The following is a 21,230-nucleotide window of genomic DNA, read 5'->3' on the forward strand; positions in this document are numbered from 1 at the left end:
ATGACTAGGCATGGGAAGTCCAGGAAAATACCTATATAAAGGAACCTAGTTATTGTACAACACATTAACCAAAAAAAAAAGAAAAATGTCAATGGAAAACTGGATAGTAAGAATTCTATGTCAAAATGCCAAATACAAGGACTACTACTAAAAATTTGTTAGTCAATCTATTTGAAAGCTCCAGAAGATCCTTTATCTTGCATCATTAACATAAGCTACTTGTATGAGGCCAGATGGTACCCACTGATTCATTTTAAAAGGGATCTTAGGGTGCAAATGTAACGACCTAAAATTTTCCTGGCTGAGTAGAGAACCTAGTGCCGACTGTGTAGGGACCAACACCGGTTGAGTTATCCAGTGCCGATTGGGTTGTGTGCAGCGCCGGCTGAGTGTGGGCAGCGCCGGCTGAGTGTGGGTAGCGCCGACTAAGTGTGGGCAGCATCAGCTAACTGTAGGCAGTGCCGACTGAGTGTGGGCAGTGACATCTGAGTATGGGCAGCGCCAACTAACTGCTAGCGCCAGCTGGGGTTGAATGCCAGCGTCAACTGGGTGAGTGCCAACGCTGGCTGGGTGAGTGTCAGTGCCAGCGCCGGCTGGGTTGAGTGCCAGCACTGGCTAGGTCTTTGACATGCATGAGTTGAAGGTGCCACTTGTTAGATGCATGTTGTTTGAGTGCCACTTGTCCAGATTTTGCAGTCTTTTGGTGCCACTTGGGCAGCCACTCCACCCTCAAGAGTACTTAAGCATTTTCTCTAACCCACGCCACTCATCCTTACTTCATTTCTCTCTTTAAGACACTAGGTTGGAAGAGGTGACTGTTGGAGGGCAGCCATTGTTGGGTGGGTGAGAGCTGTGAGAAGAGGAGCAGAGAAGGCACCATTATTATTCAGGTAAGTGGATCCATCACCATTGCATGGTAGTTGTAAGGATGCATGGGAATTTATGCAAGTGAAATAAGCAAAGAAAGTGTATTATGATGTAGAAAATCCTTATGCTTTTTTCTTTAAAATTTGGGGGTTTTGTTCTATAATGAAAGTGGATGCTAAGACTGAATGTATGATTATTAGATTATGTGAGAAATATATATTACATGTGTGCATTGTGAGTGGATGGTTGTTATCATGTTCCTCACCATGAATGAATGCCATGGAATGTGTTATTGAGATATGCTATATGCCACTGTGAAATTCCAAGAACAGGTGTGTCCTTGAAAGAGACTTTAAATGGCCAAATGGGGTCCGATTGACCTCAAATCACTGTCACTAAGAAGATATATGAGTCTAGTAAAATGTTTATTTTTTCCCTTTGTTGAAATTCTTCACCAAAATGAAGTTATATTTCAAAATGAGAATGTATCGTTATTGACTGTTTCCTGGATTTTCACTAGTACCACTGTGGTCACGGATTTTAACTACATAAACGAAGTTCATTTTTGGTCAAACCATAGCCATTTGAAAGATCTTTGAACGGGCTAAAACTTTCATGCAGAAGCTATTTTGAAATTCTTTTTGGATTGAAAGTAATACTTCATTTTATGAAGGTATGTCATTGTGGGCAGTGTTGGTAAAATTCAGAATTATCACCTTGATTGGCACGAGTCTTTGAACCACTAAAAAGAGTCCAAATGCTTTGAAATTTTCCTTGTTAGAAAGATATATGTCTTGTCTTAAACTTTAATTTTGAAACCGTCATAATTTGCCTCACAGTTTGAAAGTTATAGTGATATGAAGAAAGGTATGTTGCCGTCCACTGTACTCAGTAGGGTGCAGCTAGTTAACCCTCACCTCTTTGAACCTTTAAAAGGCCAAACGGGGTCCAATTACCTTCAAACCACTCCCATTTGAGGAATAGGTTTGTTTTGTACAAAAGTGGTTTTGGAACTATCTTCAAACTCCAAATGGTCCAAGGGTTACGACCTTAATGGCAAGCACATGTCATTGCCCTTAATAGCAGGAAATTGAGCGGTAAGGCTTAATTGAAATAATTTACTGTTACTATGATACTGTCAGTGTGATACTGTTAAAGTGTGATGTGCCACTACCAAATGTGATATTGATATTTATGTGATATGTGAATGGATACCTACTGTGTGAATGATGGTATCATGCTATTTATATGATATGTGAATGGATACCTACTGTGTGAATGATGATATCATGCTATTTATGTGATATGTGAATAGACTTGTGTGAATGATGGTGCTGGCAGCTGCCTGTTGAGAAGGGTACCTACTGTGTGAATGATGGTGCCGGCAGTTGTGATGCTTATGTGTTATGTGAATAGGCTCTACTGTGTGAATGATGGTGCTAGAAGCTGCGTGTTGGGAAGGGTACCTACCGTGTGAATGATGGTGCCGACAGTTGTGATCTTCTCCTTACACCCCATGATAGGACGTAACTCAGGATGTGAGTAGTTGGGAGGGTCGCGTCCCTCAGATCTATGTAGGCACTATGCATTGGGTCATCTAATAGTAGTGTAATGCTCTCTCACCAGAAAGGTATAAGGAGAGGGTTGTGTCTTGCAAGGCTACTGCCTATCAAAACCCTAAAGCGTGTAGGGGATTGCGTGCGTGAGTGAGGACATTATGAAGTGGATTTATCCACTTGTCATTGTCCACCGTCCTGAGTGAAGTCCCAAGTTCAGGATTAGCTTAGCCTGATCGATGTGGCTTCTACTTCAGGAGTGTAGACTTGTTTGCCTGTCTTATTAAGCTTTCTGCATGAATTTTTAATTGTATATGTGATCTGTGTCCTTATTTCTCTACTTTAAGTAAGGTCATTGTGACTTATGCATTATATATTGAACTGCCTTTACTATTACAGTGTTGAAAAGCATGTTGAGGGACTTCATTTGATACATGTGTATATATACGTATATATGTGCATTGCATATTGTTATCACTATCATGCTAGTTGGAATGCAATGATGTAGATCTACTTACTGGGCTTTTAACTCATTCCATCTTATTTTCATAACTTTAGAGTGAAGGTGGGTGGCCGTTTGGGGGTTTGAAGCCCAAGATTAAGAAGTTTTGAGAAGCCTTTTTTCAGAAGACCTTCACAATATATTTTGGTGGTTTCAGCAATATGATGTGTACTTCTTTTTGTGTATTTTGGGCCAGTAGCACCTTGAAGAAATTGTAAGGACTTTTGATAAGGAATGAAGGAAATGGTTGTACCTTTTGGATTGATATTTGTTGATGAATGAATTTATTCTAGTTTTCTTTCATGGTTTGCTCTCGATTTCGTGTTTTTATGCGTTGAGCCACTCCTACTTGAGTGACGTTCACGACCTCCGGTCGTGATCCCGCACTTTGTCGCCCTCCGGCAGGGGTCAGGGAGTGGGGTCGTGACAGTTATGGTATCAAAGCTGTCAAGATAGGATTCTTGGCCTAGGGAGTGTTGGGAGTATCTTTAGGTTCTTTGATAGGCTAGTAACTGGGTGTTTATGTTTTAGGTTGGAGATGCCAAGGACTCGTACCAACAACGCGAGTTCAAGTAATAGTAACATCGAGGCCTTACCGTCAGAGCTTTGGGCGCTGACCCAAGCAATGAGAGACGTTGTACCGGCCCCGTCTACCCCCGCCTCTGATATGAGTGACAATGATTTGACAAAAAGGTTTAAGAGGATGGCACCTCAAAACTTTGTAGAGCATGGGGGAGTAGAGAAGGCTGAAAGATGGAGATGGCAGGTAGAAAAGATTTTTGAGGTTCTAAATTGTACTGATGAGCAAAAAGTTAGGCTGGGTACTTTTATGCTCGAAGGAGAAGCTGAGCATTGGTGGAGCTCAGTAAAATAGTCGCGGGAAGGGTCAGAAGTTGTGATTACTTGGGAGAATTTTCTAGAATTCTTTTATGATAAATACTTCCCTGACTCAGTAAGGGAAAGGAAAGAGGTGGAACTCATAGAGCTGCAACAGGGGAATATGTCCATTGAGCAATATGCAACGAAGTTTGCTGAACTCTCTAGATATGCGCCACATATTATTAGTTTTGAGGCACGAAAGGCTAGTAAATTTGAGAGGGGCTTTCAACACGATATAAGGAGAAGGATTATTGCAGTTAGCCTTAAGACTTTTGCCTCGCTGGTGGACCTGACTCTAAAAATGGAGAGAGATGATGACAAATTTCGAGCAAAGAGAGACGAAAGGTTGGGTGTCTCTCAGTTTGGGAATTTTAAGAAGAAGGCACGACTCCCTTCAAGAGAGAGCTGAAGGGGAGAAACAATCAAGGTGGTGTCAGGATCCCGGGAATTGTTCAAAGTAATGTGAGGGGCAACCGAGGTCCAGCCTACCCTCACGGTGGTTTGGGAAATCATATGGTAGCCGAGTGCTTTAAAAAGATAACGACCTGCTTTTGATCAGGCAAACCAAGCCATTTAATAAAAGACTGCCCCGTCAAAGGATCAGATGACAGACCAAGGATTCAAGGGCGGGTGTTCGCTCTGACCGAGGAAAAGGCCAAGGCGTCAACCTATGTGATTTGAGGTACGCTTTCTGTGTGTGGAATTGAGGCAAAAGTTTTAATTGATCCTGGATCATCCCACTCATTTGTTGCACCACACTTTACATGTCACTTGAATGTTAAGCCTGTACAACTTGTTTGGACTCTGGTAGTATGTACGCCTATGGGAGAATCTATAGAAACTGATATAATGTATTAATAGTGTGGGATTGTGATTGAAGGGAATTTGTTTCCTATAGATTTGATACTTTTAGATATTCAAGAGTTTGATATTATTTTGGGTATGGATTGGTTGTCTACCCACTATGCTAAAGTGAATTGTTTCAATAAGATTGTAACTTTTAAATGCCCCGGTCAACCTAAACTGCATTTTAAGGGCATTGTGAATATTGCTCCTCTGCATATCATCTCAGCCATTGGGGCCTCTCTCTTGTTGGCCAAAAGATGTGTTGGATACTTGGCTTATGTAGTAGAAAAGCGGGGTGTTCAGTCTAAATTGGAAGAGATACCAGTGGTGAGAGAATATCCAGAGGTCTTCGCTGAATAGTTAACTTCTCTGCCCCTACTTAGAGAGATTGAATTGGAAGTAGAGGTGGCACATGGTACTACTCCTATTTTTAAAGCCCCATAAAGGATGGCTTCAGTTGAGTTAAAAGAGTTGAAGGAGCAATTACATGAATTATTGGATAAGGGGTTCATCCGATCCAGTGTGTCACCGTGGGGCGCACCGATTCTATTTGTGAAAAAGAAAGATGGGTCTTTGAGGTTATGCATTGATTATAGATAGTTGAATCATGTTACAGTAAAGAATAAATACTTGTTACCCAGAATTGATGATTTATTTGACCAACTGCAAGGGACCTAAGTATTTTAAAAAATTGACCTTCGGTCTAAGTATCACCAATTGCATGTTAAGGAAGAGGATATTTCCAAGATTGCGTTCAAGACTCGTTATGGCCACTACGAGTTCTTAGTCATGCCTTTTGGGTTAACAAACGCCTTGATTGTCTTTATGGATCTAATGAACTGAGTTTTTAGACCCTATCTGGATGACTTTGTGGTGGTCTTCATAGATGATATTTTGGTGTATTATAAGAATCAGACAGATCATGAGCAACATATAAGAGTGGTCCTCTAGACTATAAGGATGGAAAAATTGTATGCTAAGCTTAATAAGAGTGAGTTCTGGCTTTCAAGTGTGGCTTTCCTCGGGCACATTGTTTCCAAAGAAGGGGTTGCATTTGATCCTTGTAAGATTGAGGTTGTACTTAAGTGGGAAAGACCAACAAATTTATCAGAAGTTCACAGTTTCTTAGGTCTGGCTAGTTATTATAGACGTTTTGTAGAAGGGTTTTCAAAGATAGCACTTCCCTTAACCCGCCTAATCCAAAAAGAAGTCAAGTTTATGTGGTCTGATAACTACGAGAGAAGTTTTCAAGAATTGAAGAAAAGATTAACTACAGCCCCAATATTAACCTTGCCTGAGGGAAATGAAGATTTTGTAGTCTATACTGATGCCTCCCATAAAGGGCTTAGATGTGTTAATGCAAAGGGGAAAGGTTATAACGACAGTTAAAGTCATATGAGCAGAACTATCCCACTCATGATTTGGAATTGGCAGCTGTAGTTTTTGCCCTAAACATTTGGAGACATTATTTGTATGGAACTCAATTTAAGGTGTTCACCAACCATAAGAGCCTCAAGTACTTGTTTTATGAGAAAGAATTGAACATGAGACAAAGAAGATGGATGGACTTGCTCAATGATTATGATTGTACCATCAATTATCACTCGAGTAAGACCAATATTGTGGCATATACCTTGAGTAAAAAGCCCGTGGTGCCAATGGCTCACATGATGGTCCGAGAGATGAAGCTATTAGAAGATGTAGTAGAATGACACCCAACTCTGCCCTTTGATGATATGAATGGAATAATTTCATGTATGAGAATAAAGCCCCATCTCTTTCAGCAAAGCTGAGAAGCATAAAAGGAGGATCCTCGATTCATGAAATTTTTTGAGGAAATGAAGTCGAAAGGTAAGGAGGATTTTGCTCTAGGTAGTGATGATACGTTAAGGTTTAAAGGTCGAGTTTGTGTCCCTGACGATGAGAAAATAAAAAGGGCTATTTTAGAAAAGGCAAATCATTCCCGTTACACAATGCATCCAGGGAGCACAAAAATGTATCGGGATCTAAAAAGAGTCTTTTGGTGGAATAATATGAAGAAAGAAGTAGCACAATTTGTTTCCAAGTGCTTGACCTGTCAGCATGTGAAGGCTGAACATTAGAAACCTGTAGGGCAGTTACAACCCTTACCTATGCCAGAATGGAAGTAGGAGCACCTAACGATGGATTTCATGACTGGTCAGCCTAGATCAAGTTTGGGGCACGGTGGTATTTGGGTCATTGTGGACCGACTCACTAAAGACGCTCATTTCTTGTTGGTTCGTACTACTTAAACCATGGATAAGTTGGTCCAACTATACATCAAGGAGATAGTAACACTGCATGGGGTGCCTATTAGTATTGTGTTCGACAGAGACTCCAGATTTACTTCAAGGTTTTGAAACAGCATGCAGTCTACCATGGGGACCAAACTCACTTTTAGTACTGCTTTCCATCCTCAGACTGATGGACAATCGGAAGGGACCATTCAGACCTTAGAAGATATGTTGAGGGCCTCTATTATAGATTTCAAGGGAAACTGAGATAATCATCTGCCTCTGATAGAATTTGCTTATAACAACAGCTACTAGACCAGTATTCATATGACACCGTTCGAGGCATTGTATGGGAGGAAGTACAGATCATCCATATTTTGGGATGAAGTCGGTGAGAGAAGACTGTTTGGGCCAGAGATTGTTCAAATGACCTCAAAAAAGATCACTTTGATTGGGGAAAGACTTTGAATAGCTCAAAGTCTGCAGAAGAATTATGCCGACAATCAGAGGAGGGAACTTGAATTTATAGTGGGTGATCGGGTCTTTTTGAAGATATCACCAGCTAAGGGCATAATGAGATTTAACAAGAAGGGGAAACCAAGGCTACGATTCATTGGACTCTTTGAGATTTTAGAGAGGATTGGAGTCGTGGCATATCGATTAGCCCTACCACCCAAGTTGGCAAACATCTATAATGTGTTTCATGTGTCGTTATCGAAAATGTATCAGCTCGATCCGACCCATGTTTTGAAGTATGAGCCAATCCCGATCAGAGAGGATTTAACTTATATAGAACATCCTATTGAAATACTAGATCGAAGAATTCAGATATTACACAACAAAGAAATTCCTCTAGTCCAGGTGTTATGGCAGTATCATTCTAAGGAAGAATCAACGTGGGAGCGAGAAGATGAAATCCAGGCCTTGTACCCCCATTTGTTCGATTAACGATTTCGAGGACAAAATATTTTTTTAGGGGGGATGATGTGATGACTTAAACTTTTCTTGGCTGAGTAGAGAACCCAGCAGTGGTTGTGTAGAGACTAGCGCCGGCTGGGTTGTGTGTAGTGCCAGCTGAGTGTGGGCAGCGCCGGTTGAGTGTGGGCAGCACCGGCTGGGTTAAGTGCCAGTGTCGGATGGGTTGAGTACTAGCGCCCCCTGGGTGAGTGCCAGCACCGACTGGGTGAGTGCCAGCACCGGCTGGGTTGAGCGCCAGCGCCAGCTGGGTTTTGTGCCAGCGCCAGCTGGGTTTTTGATATGCATGAGTTGAAGGTGCCACTTATTAGATGCATGATGTTTGAGTGCCACTTGTCCAGATTTTGCAGTCTTTTGCGCCACATGGGAAGCCACCCCACCCTCAAGAGTACTTAAGCCTCTTATCTAACCCACGCCACTCATCCTTACTTCATTTCTCTCTCTAAAACACAAGGTTGGAAGAGGTGACTGTTGGAGGGCAGCCATTGTTAGGTAGGTGAGAGTTGTCGCAAGAGGACTGGAGTAGGCATCATTGTTTTTCAAGTAAGTGGATCCATCACCATTGCATGGTAGTCGTATGGATGCATGGGAATTTATGCAAGTGAAATAAGCAAGGAAAGTGTACTATGATGTAGAAAATCCTTATGCTTTTTTCATTAAAATATGGGGGATTTGTTCTATAATGAAAGTGGACGCTAAGAATGAATGTATGATTCTTAGATTATGTGAGAAATGCATGTTATGTGTGTGCATTCTGAGTGAATGGTTGTTATCATGTTCTTCACCATGAATGAATGCCATGGAACATGTGTGTGCATTATGAGTGTGCGTTCTGATTGAATGGTTGTTATCATGTTATTGAGATATGCTATATGCCACTGTGAAATTCCAGGAACATGTGTGTTCATGAAAGAGACTTTCAAACAGCCAAATGGGGTCCGATTGACCTCAAATTATTGCCATTAGGAAGATATACGAGTCTAGTAAAATATTTATTTTTCTATCTACTGAAATTCTTCACCAAAATGAAGTTATATTTCAAAATGAGAAGATATGTCATTATTGAATTTTTTCCTGGATTTTCACTAGTACCACTGTGGTCACGGATTTTGACTAACCAAACGAAGTTCACTTTCGGCCAAACGATAGCCATTTGAAAGACCTTTGAACGGGCTAAAACGTGCATGTAGAAACTATTTTGAAATTATTTTTAGAATGAATGTTATACTTCATTTTATGAAGGTATGTTAATGTAGGTAGTGTTGATAAAATTCAGAACAATCAGCTTGTTTGGCACAAGTCTTTGAACCACTAAACGGAGTCCAAATGCTTTGAAATTTGCTTTGTTAGAAATGTATATGTCTTGGCTTAAACTTTTATTTTGAAACCATCACAATGCCTCACGATTTGAAAGTTATAGTGATATGAAGCAGGGTACGTCGCTGTCCACTATACACAGCTGGGTGCAGCTAGTTAACCCTCACCTCTTTGAACCTTGAAGAGGTCAAACAGAGTCTAATTGGCTTCAAACCACTCCCATTTAAGGGATAGGTATGTTTTGTACAAAATTGGTTTTGAAACCATCTTCAAACTTCAAATGGTCCAAAGGTTACGACCCTAATGGTAAGCGCATGTCATTGCACTTAATGGCAGGAAATTGAACGGTAAGGCTTAACTGAAATAATGTTACTATTACTACGATTCTGTCATTGTGATACTGCTAAAGTGTGATGTGCCACTGCCAAAATGTGATATTGCTATTATGTGATATGTGAATGGATACATATTGTGTGAATGATGGTATCATGCTATTTATGTGATATGTGAATGGATACCTACTGTGTGAATGATGGTATCTTGCTATTTATGTGATATGTGAATATGCACCTACTGTGTGAATGATGGTGCTGGCAGTTACCTGTTGGTAAGGGTACCTACTATATGAATGATGGTACCGGTAGCTGCGATGCTTATGTGTTATGTGAATAGGCAATGATGGTGCTGGCAGCTGTCTGTTGGGAAGGGTACCTACTGTGTGAATGATGGTGTCAGCAACTGCGATCTTCCCCTGACTCCCCATGATAGGACGAGACTCAGGATGTGAGTAGTTGGGAGGGTTGCCCCCCCAAATCTATGTAGGCACTACGCATTGGGTCACTTAATGGTAGTGTAACGCTCTCTCGCTAAAAGGGCATTAGGAGAGGGTTGTGTCTTGCAAGGCCACTGCCTATCAAAACCCCAAAGCGCGCAAGGGATTGTGTGCATGAGTGATGACATTAGGAAGTGGATTTACCCACTTGTCATTGTCCACCTCTCGGAGTGAGGGTAGAAGTCCCAAGTTCAGGATTGGCTAGATTGACCGATGTGGCTTCTACTTCAAGAATAATTAGATTTGTTTGCCTATCTTATTTAAGCTTTCAGCATGAAATTTTAACTGTATCTATGATTTGTGTCCTTATTTCTCTGCTTTAAGTAAAGTGATTGTGACTTATGCATTATATATTGAATTGGCTTTATCACATTACTGTTAGAGTGTTGAAAAGCATGTTGAGGGACTTCATTTGATACATGTGTATATATACGTATATATGTGCATTGCATATTGTTATCACTATCATGCTAGATGGAATGCAATGATGTAGATCTGCTTACTGGGCTTTTAACTCATTCCATCTTATTTTCATAATTGTAGAGTGAAGGCGGGTGGTAGTTTGGGGGTTTGAAGCCCGGGATTACGAAGTTTTGAGAAGCCTTTTTTCGAAGACCTTCACAATATGTTTTCGTGGTTTAGAGCAATATGATGTCTACTTCTTTTTGGGTTTTTTGGGCTAGTAGTGCCTCGAAGAAATTGTAAGGACTTTTGATAATGAATGAAGGAAATGGTTGTAGCTTTTGGATTGATATTTGCTGATGAATAGATTTATACTAGTTTTCTTTCGTGGTTTGCTCTCAATTATGTGTTTTATGTGTTGAGCCACTCCCACCTGAGTGACATTCGCGACCTCCGGTCGTGATCCCACGCTATGTCGCCCTTTGGCAGGGGTCAGGGAGCGTGGTCGTGACCACAAGAGATATATTCCATCTTAAACCACTAAATAAAGAAATAGGAACAATTTGGCAAAATGGATCTTGAGAAGAGAGAAAAATAAAAGCTATATATTTATTTTTTAATAATATAAATGAAGTATTTCAAAATGGTCACGGCTACCTCACATTTGGATACTTAGCCAAATAAATAAAAATAAACTACCTCACATTTTGATCCCTACACCAAATCAATGGCTTGTCTGAAGAATGACAAACAAACTCCAGCTTTCTTTTATCCCATTTACGTCTGCGTTTGAAAGAGGAATCATCGTCTTTCCAGCCATTAGGAACATATGCATTCAGAAAGCAAAAATAGTCAAACTTAGCCAATATAACTTGGCCATCTGATTCATTCTTTGAATCACAAACTTTCTAATATCATCATCACAGTTCAGATGATGATGCAAAATCAAATATCAAATCGCAATTACAGGATCACAATTGAAAGATAAATGTATTGAAGCGATGGTTCTTATATAACATGAAATAAACTAACTACTATAAAATAGAAGAAACCAGAGAAGCAGGAAAACATCTAATAGCCAACTCTAATGCAGGCCTTCACAACAAATATATCGAAAGTCATTGATGTTGATATAGGGAAGTTTGAAAGAGGAAGCTAGATTTTATTGAATATATCGTGAGAGGAATGAAGAAGCACAAAGGAGGGTAATTCCTTAGGGTTTGTTATTGCGTTGATCAACAATCAAGAGGTTATTATTTTGGCGTTTGTAAATACTTCGGTATTTTGTGCTTCGGATCTTCAATAAAATCTGACTATACAACAGTAACCATGCCTAATTGAACAACTGTATTAGAGGACATATGCAATAGAGATAGAAAAGTGAATAACAGAATAGAAGCATAAAAATCAGATGAGAAAGATGTAAGTAATTGATTATATGAAGTGCAAAAATGAGCAGGATGCAATCTAAAAGCAATTGGGCAAATGTCCCATTATTTTGGAAGGTGCACAAGAAGTTAACATGTGTCCAAGGAGAAATGGAAAAGTCTATATTCATGTGCATGGATTCATGCTAGGCAGATCACATTGGCAATCCAATGAAAATATAAGGTTCAAGTTAATTTGTTGAACAAAAATTTTAAAAATTTAAAAAATAAAATAAATCTTTGGACAGGTTGAGCAGGTGATTTTGATCAGTTATTCCAATTTCTTGGGTTTTATTGATTCAACAATAAAGCATTGTAGATAGGGACATTGTTGTCCAAATAATTGGCCACCTAATGATGATGAAGTTCTAAAAAATAATGGTTTTTAAGGCTCATAGGCAAATGGAGCTGCACGTCCCAACCACCTGAGCATCGCAGATTTGGTAATGACATGTTCCCCTCCCTCCATGTCTCCCTCTATCTTACTTTTAGACGATCATATATGCATAAATCAAATTCTTATTTGATTATTCTTATCAATGGTCATATTTACCTGAATGTTCATGAGAAAAGGACACCTTCTTTGGTTGAAATAGGTTTTTTTTATAAATAAAGTAGTTCCACCATACTTGGTATTAGCAAGAGACAACCACACACGATAATTTCTAAAAGGAGGACTTGAGATAGCACGAATCAACACCTACATCAATTCTTGCAACCGCTATACTGGTGAGAATCAATCTTCCATGAGATTATTCTTGTAGAAAGAAACAAATTGGTCCCCAAACATATTCCAAAACTAATAGAAAGTCAATGAGATCTATAAGTAAAGTTTAGAAAACAAGTTAATAATACAATTCACTTGAATAAGCCAGGATATCACAAAAACTTGAAAGAAAAATTGATGGAACATACAAAAAGGAAAACATAGAAAAGGCAGAGATGAAATTACTAAAGAAAATGTAAAATGCATAACATTAGGCAAAGATTCTTTACATAAGTAAGACGTATATGAAACAAAGCTAGTTTCTATTGGGGATCACATCATGCTATTAGGATTTCCTCCATTCGTGTGTTATGATCAATTAAAGTAAATCGGGCTTTTGATTGCCATTTCATTCTAAAGAGACTAGCAAAGATTCTTTAAATAAGTAAGACATATATAAAACATAGCTATTTTCTATTAGGGATCACATCATGCTATCAGAATTTCCTCCCGTCATGATCAAATAAAGTACATTGGGTTTTTGATTGTCATTTCATTTTAAAGAGACGAACTAGCAGTGTTCCTCTTTCCTCACACTTATCAAATTGCCAACATGTTTACCCATGGTATTACTCAGATAGAACATGATCATCTAGTGAGAAAATTATTAATAATTACCACTTCCACGTCAGTTTGAGGGAAGGTGTTGAAAATACATGATGTACTGTTATACATATCAATTTTCAGTATTTCTCTGATTTTATGTTGTATTTATATCTTATTGTCTGTCGGAGCTATTTTGTTTATGGCTTTGATCCGTAGTATACTCTAAGGGATTAATCCTTTGTTCTTAATCATCATCATCATTATTATCATCATCAAAATTTCAACTATTTGGGGCGAGCTACATGAATCATATTCCACCATTCCGCTTTGTCAATGGCTATATCCTCAATTAGATTATAATTCCCCACAACTTTTCTCGCTACTTTCAAGCATGTCCTATTAGTCCTTCCCCTAGCCCCTTTTAGAGCCTTCCACTTGAATCAAGTCACCCATCCTTAATAGCGTTGTTCTAGGTCGAAGTCCTTTATTCTTAATATAATAATAAATACACACCAGAGCATAATAAGTAGTTGTCCTCCTGCCAAATAGTAGCTGACTACATTCTAATATATAGCTGACGCAATGTAGCTTCTTAATCATAGCTCAATTAACAAAACTGACATTTCCCTTTTATCTAATACGAAGTTAACTTCTCAAATATGCACCAAACTGCTGTGTTGGATCAAGAATATGGAGCAAACACACATGATGAGAAACTTCTAAATATTTTTATCAGTGAAAATATGCATATTAATATCACATTAATGCACTAAATATAATACTGTGAGGCAGGGACTACAACCTATGCTATCATGTAGATTGTCTATAACTTTTATTTTTTTGAAAGTGGAAGATTTTCTATAAGTGAGCATGCAATCTTAAACCCAATGCCTCAGTACAAAATGTTATTTGAGGGAATCTTGAATCCAATGCCTCAGTACAAAAATGTTATTCATGGAGGGATACTGAAGTGATCTGTCACCTGAGGGGATTTCTTAAAGCGTGAGGTAAAGAGTTTACTGAGCTTTTAAAACTGGGGGAGTTTTATTTCTAGGCTTTCTTTCTTATGATTAGCTCATTTGGCACAGTGAGGTCATAAAATATTTCTTGATGAGAAGTAGAGGAAACAGAGGACTCATTATTGTTTATTTTCCAAGCATTTATGGTCACCATTACCTCTTGAGCTTGGGTCAACAAAAATTTCAAGGGTGATACCATAGTTGTTATATGTGGACCATAGCTTCACACCACAGAGAGCAGACTCCATGCTTTTTGGTTCTCTTTCCATAGGGGTTCTCAAGGACAACTTCAAGGGCAGTCCTTTGAGTGTAATAAAATAAATAGGCCAATAGTTTATGGACGACCATACATTTAGTGGAGGGATTGTTTGGGACGCCTTAGGTGAGGTCTGTATCACTTTCTCAGGCCTTTCCGGTCAAGGAGAGGTGATGAAAATTGTGGTTAAAGCCTCACTATGAGTGCTAAGGGGGCATCTGAGTCATCCATAAATCATTTGGCAGTCGAGGGTGATTCCTTGAATGTCATCAGACGAGATTTCGACGAATGCCCTTCTATAGAGAAGAATGTTAATACTTTCAAAGAAGCTCGAAATATATGCTACTTGAGATTAGTATTATATTTACATGTTTGGAGGGAGTCCAATGAGTTGCTTTACTCTCTAGAACACTACTAACTTGGGTGCAAATTATGTTACGTGGATTCTTGTAGTTGAGTGTCTTGCCTGTGTTGGACACATATCTACACTCGCACTGACAACAATTCTTCTTGGTTCTTTTTGTTTACTGTAATTCACCACATCATTCTGGAGACTTGATCTTCTTGTTTGTTTCAATAAATATACATGAACTTCGAATATATTTGTGGAACTGTGAAAGTATCCTAGGATTCAGCCAGGTAATGTCTGATTATTTATTGTTACTCATCATGAAACGCGATATTGTTGGCTTTGGTTGTCTCCATCATATAGCCATGTTGTCAAATCCTCTTTTTCATGGTAGTATGGATCTCACACCCTAGACTTATGTGTGACACTGATACAAGTACCATATCCATGCAATATAGAGCGGTAGCCAACATTCCATTTGTTCAGCCTCTTCCCACCTTTGACCCATTTATCTTCTCTTTACTCCCTCCCTCCCTCCCATTTGACCGCACTTATGGGTGCAGCACAATATCCTCGTCTCTCAAATTTTTTACAAATTTCATCTACACACAAAACCCTCCCTCCCTCCCTTACCATCAACATGCAAACTCTCCCTCCCTCCCTCTCCACGTGTCTACATTTGACTGCACTTTTGGGTGCAACTTAATATACTTGTCTCTTGACCTTTTCACTTTAAAAAGAAGAGATCTTTTATAAATTTTGGAACAATAGAAAAGTTTCATACAAATACCATCCACATGCAAAATTATTTACTTTATCATTGTGAGACCTAGACTTGCCAGTAATTAGAAGTCCTAATTAAAAGTTGTCTAAACCATAGTTAAGTGAACCTTGTGGGTAGGGTGACGATCCCACTTTGAAAACCGTGGATTATTCCTTGTTTTTCAGCTTCGTAAATTGGATTATTGCATCAAATGGCTTGCATTCAATTACACATAGTTGAGAATGGTGTCTTTGAAAAGCCATGTGATGCACCTCTCCCAATTTATTGCATCAGACAGAGCTGGAACTTTCTCAAACTAATTTCTAGAATGCCTGCCACGAGGCTTAGTCAAACTCTAGCATCTGTGTCTTGTAAGAGGTAAATCTCCTTTTGTAACTAATCTTTAAAGTTTGGTAAAAGTCTTTGCTGCCATCATCGTCATCATTTAATTGGATAATGAATGGTTGAGTAAAAGTTTATGCTGCCAAAATGATGCAGCAGACAGATTGCTGAATAAACCATAATCCTCCAAGGGGACAATCTTTGTTCTATATTTCATCCACATAAATGTGCCTATGGGCCTATCCATTCTTATCTATTCACAAAATGATGATCAAAAGCCTCAAACACTGAATCACTGGGTGTGATCAATTCTGCCCGATTGAAGACCTTGAAATTACATTGAATGTATTGTTTGGATTAGCCTGAATACGTGAGTTTACAGGTTTGAGAGGATAATTATTTTCTGGTATTGAGATCTACTTCTTTTTCGACTGTTTGGTTCAATAAAAAGACTCTGATGGCCTTGTTGATCATCATCATCATAGCCTTTTCTCAACTAATTGGAGTCGACTACATAAATCCTGTTCCGCCATTCTGCTCCATTAAGGGTTATACCCTCAGTGATGGTTTCTTAAGTTTGAAAATAAAGATCCGATGACTTCAAGTTATTAGCTGCTGTAGGACACTTCCATACCATGCTTGAATAAATTTGGATGCATAATGCATTTCAAACTTTCACAATAAAAAAAAGGCATTTGGAACCAGTCAAAACCAGATGGGGAATGTTATTTACTTGCTCACCCTTTCTGTTGCAAGCTCACCTCTGTGGGAGTGTACACGCACGAGGGTTGTGTTTGTGTTTGGGCACATCCATTCATGGGTTTTTATGTGCGTGATTGTCTCCCATTTGTGTTGTGTACTTCTTCTTTTTATTGAAGTATGAAACTATATTGATGTGTCTCTTGCTTGCAACTGTATCTATACATTGGCATTCTTACCCCTCTCTGTCTCTCTCTCGCGTGCGCACAAACACACATAGCAGTGATACAAGTTGCTGACTTGGGCTCGGACTCTCGAGTCACTCATACCTGATAGGGTGTTAGTTCTGGATGACTAACCCTAAAAATCGATCGAGTCTGATCCAAGCCAGTGGTAGTTTATGTATTTGTTATTTGAGACTAAGCCATGCAGCCTGACCTGACGAAGTCTTCTTTTGACTAGGGCTCGGGACCCTGGCAATTCGATACCCAAGCCCAGGCTTTTAAATATTGGCAAGGTCTGGATTTTGTAGGATATGGAAGTCGTAAGGGAAACTAGAACTAAGATAAGTGCAAATATGTGTGTTTTGATTTAATTGATATTATTGGGTTTGTTTCCTTCATTGCTATAGACCGAGTAGAGATGGTTGGAGAATAGCCTTTGCGTTGGAGACCGAAGGGGCTCCTGACAGTGATGGAAATGAAAGGCTTGATGTGTGGGATGACACACCAGGACAGCTAGGTAGGACCCGATTAGGTTGGATAATTATTGGGGGTAGTAGGCAACTTTTGGAAAAGCTAAATGGGGCAAGGAGGAACTTTCCAATGAAAGTACTTCTATTGCTTTTAGGTTTCTTCACTGCCACTGCGAATGCAACAATATTAGGGCAAACAGGAGATTGGGACGTCTTGGTTGGTGGTGTTGTGGTGGCTGCCATTGAGAGCATTGGCATACTCATGTACTACAGACCTTTGCCCATATCCATTGGGAGGCTTGAGTATTTGGTGGGATGATAAATTATTGGAAGGCAAGTGTTTTCTTAGGGATTTTTGTAGATGCCTTTAAACTTGGGAGCTAGAGAAAAGCAGTCTTCAGTTCCTATCTAGACTCTTTTATGCATTGTTTTGCCTTACCCAAGATTCATTTTGTATAATGAAAACTTTTGGCCCTGTCCTTGGATGTGATGAAACCCTTCAAATAAATTTGATCATTTTCCTCTTCTCAGAAGCCCTTCCCAGCTTATATTATCCCCTGGTTACGTTCTGTCTCTTCTCTCTTAACTCTTTCTCCTGTTCTTTCTCTCATTCTCTCATTCTTACATTCTTAACATTTATTCCTTCCTCTACAATCTCCATTATTTCCTCTTTCTCTTCTCTCTCTCTCTCTCTCTCATTCTTGCTTAGCAGTTAACAGTTAAAGGGTAGCCACGACCCAGGCCAGACTCGAGCTCAACCAGCCAAGAGGGTCCTTCCCAAGCTTAGCTCTTCTCTTGTGTTAGGTCCAGCACTGTTAATGGGGTTGGGTGGGAGATTAGATAGTACTTTTTTGTTTTTTTAAAATTCATAATAACATAAGAATAAGAATTTGGATAGCCATACCATGACCCACGGCCCAAGCCTAATCCTCCACAAACATCAGGTTATCATGAGCATGGCCGACTGGATGGCCAACCCTCTCATGTATAACATGTTTTTATTCGAGTTCCTTACATTCATCATCATCATCATTGTCACTTGAGCTTTATCCCAACAGTTCCTTACATGCATTTGACAAAAAATAAAAAAAATGCATGGCATATTTCTATCTGAGGTCCTTGCATTTATTTGGCAAATTTGTGACTTCCTTCACTTTACAAAGTCATCAAACTTGGTTGGCTGTGACCCCTAGCTCATGCCTGACCCAACCCAACTAATAGGCTTGTTGCCTGCCCCACCCAATTATCATGATGCCATTTTAGTTCCTTATACATTGAGAGCAGCAAATTGCGACTTCATTTCACTGGAGAAAGTCATTGAATTTTCTATTAAAAGACTTTAGCAAGAAGAATCTATCCAAACAAGAAGAACCAGGTCACCTTATTTGGCTCTTATTTTCAAATTTCAAAATTTTTAACCCTTGACCTCTCTCATTCAAAGAGCTAATCGTAAAAGGACTGGAATAACAACATCCCAAGCCTTATGGTGGTGTTGAAAAGCAGTAGAGTACCCAAATGGGAATGTAAAGTACCTCATCATTCTCAAAGCCTTTCAATTAATTGGAGCTGGCTAAATAAATTCTAGACCGCCATTTTGCTCTATTAAGGGTCATACTCTTTGTGAAGCTATAATTCCCTATATCTTTTCTCAAGGAATATAATATACCTATTGGTAATAACTGGAAAAGTGACTTATATTTTTTTTGGGTTTTCTTAAACCCTACAATTTCCCGACACCCCCAAAACCATTCCATGCCATGAATGTATCAGCTCAAAATTCCATCAAAATATTTGAGGGACCTCGAGTGGTGGAACATCACCTCTAACCATCCCATATTAACACTAACAATTGAGGATGTGGGTTAGAAAATTGTAGAAAACCCAAGAGATAGCATATCACAATGGATGCTCTCCATTAAATGACTTTCTCATGAGTAGGTTAATTTGGAAATAAAGTGAAACAGGTATTTTATGTTCTTTTTAAAGAAAATATTGGGGAAATTTGCAATCTTTTGTAAATAAATAGGGGTGAGAAATGGACCTACTTAATGTGGACCAAAAACTTTGGGGTGTGGTTTCTATGAGGTTACAACTTTAAACAATCTAATTAAGGTGCATCTTCGAATTTTATCATTTTTTGAAGGTATTTTTCAACACTTGTATCCCCGATAAAAATAAGGAGAAAGCCGCTCACGACCTAGACCCGTAGGTACCAAAATACCTGGGGACCACGGAAGCCGTAGGACAATAAGCTCTGATCTAGAAGTGAAATTTTTCAATGTCTCAGAATGGCCTATGAAGGTTCAAGAGCATGTCTAAGGGTCTCCTAAGAGCACCTGCCAAGTTTCTTCACGATATGACAAGTTTAAGGCAATGCAGTCAAATAAAGTTTTTTGGAAAATTGCCCTCTAGCGCCCTAAAAATGAATCTTATGACTACAACCCTATCACCAGAGTATTAAATGACAATGGGACCATTTTCAATGGATTCGAAACGTCTGAAAACCCTTAAGAACCAAGTTTCAGCTTGATCGACTGTTTTTGGACCAAGTTATGGCCAAATACCCAAAACGGGTAGCTCTCACACTATTACTGTGCACCCTCAGTGAACCGCTTTCCATTAACAGAAACTGCGTTTTTGAGTTTCAGGCTAAACTTTCGAAGGTCATATCTCTCTCGTCCTTGGTCAGATTAAGCTCAAATTTTGCAAGCATGTTCGTCTCGTCGACCCGAGCATTTCGATATGTGGCACGACCCATGTCATGGCCTAGAGAGAAGATTGCGATTCGAGGCAAGGTTGCAGATTTTTCAATAGGAGCGCGCCTTGATCGAATGGCCACATCATGACACTTGTACGATGGATTGGCCCGAAACAAGACCCATTACGAGCACGAGGTTAGAGGCTTCATTTGAGCCAAGCCTCACACATGATGGACGGTTAGATTTAACGCACGATGAGTTCGAAGTTGCTGCAATTTTCGGCCATCGAAAACCAAACTCCGGCCAAAAAACCAACTTTGGAAAACAGTCGTTCAAAATCCAAATCGAGCCGCGTTCAAAATGTGCATAATGGCTTGCTTGTCACGCTATAGCGAAGAAATCATAGAAAAACACTGAGAAATGGGCATGATCTTGAATCAAAGATCGCACGTTTCTCGTGAATTTCACATCTCGTGATCGTGGCCCAAAAGTCTGATCCATGGCTTGAAATGAGTATCAAAACGATTGTCTTTCTGAGCCGATCAAGAAAATAATAATATTTTGGCCGGATGAAGACCCGAAGGACTCCGAACAAACCTGAAAGATCGCAAAGGTTATATAGCCATGATAGGGACTTAATTGAAATTTCAAGATGTGGGTGAGGGGTTAAATCGTCATTTTTCCCCTAATTTCTTAATTTTCTTTAATTCATTTAATTCTTATTTTCTCACAATGAGGTTGAGTTTTGGGCATCTACCTATGTTTGAATTAATTTTCTATATAAGCACGTGAGGTGCTCTTGTAAAGGACACGGTGAAACAAACTCTAGACCCCTTCTTTATTTAATAAAAAAGTTTTGTTTTTTGTTTGAATCTTGGGTCATGTTTCTCTTTTCATAAACGGTAGCCAAGCCACCGTCTGTGTTCTCTCTTTCTCTCTTCTATCTTTTCACGGACGGTAGCCAATCCACCGCCTCTGTTCTCTCTTTCTCTCTTTTCATAGAGGGCAGCTAAGCCACCATCTGTGTATTCTCTCTCTCTCTTCTCTCTTAACTTTCTTATTACTTTTATTATCTTTTTATTTGAAGGATCTAGGTGAAAAACAAACCAGCCTTCTCTCTTTATTTTCTCTTTATTCATTCACATTATGAAGGACTAGTTGAAAGGCATACTAGCCCTTCGCTTCAGTTTTCTTTACTTTCTCTCTGAAGGACTAGTTGAAAGACATACTTGTTTGAAG

General features: G+C 39.3%; 1 protein-coding gene and 1 pseudogene across 1 annotated transcript in view; one reads left to right on the plus strand and one right to left on the minus strand.

Annotated features, from left to right (window-relative positions):
- The window catches only part of LOC105420463 (DNA-(apurinic or apyrimidinic site) endonuclease-like), a 28,130-nt gene extending 13,693 nt beyond the window's left edge, over positions 1–14,437 (minus strand). The window contains exons 1-4 of the mRNA XM_011624129.1: positions 14,347–14,437; positions 12,647–12,678; positions 12,412–12,558; positions 11,131–11,339 (exon numbers count right to left, since the gene is read on the minus strand). Coding sequence (XP_011622431.1) covers positions 11,131–11,339; positions 12,412–12,558; positions 12,647–12,678; positions 14,347–14,437 — 479 coding nt within the window. The remainder of the gene's footprint in view (positions 1–11,130; positions 11,340–12,411; positions 12,559–12,646; positions 12,679–14,346) is intronic.
- Positions 14,438–15,768: 1,331 nt separating this feature from the next.
- Positions 15,769–17,611, plus strand: LOC105420462 (ycf20-like protein pseudogene; annotated as a pseudogene).
- The last annotated feature ends 3,619 nt before the right edge of the window (positions 17,612–21,230 follow it).

This window comes from Amborella trichopoda, chromosome 5 (assembly GCF_054954075.1).
Source record: "Amborella trichopoda isolate Santa Cruz 75 chromosome 5, AtrichopodaSantaCruz75HAP2 v2.0, whole genome shotgun sequence".
Lineage (NCBI taxonomy): Eukaryota > Viridiplantae > Streptophyta > Magnoliopsida > Amborellales > Amborellaceae > Amborella > Amborella trichopoda.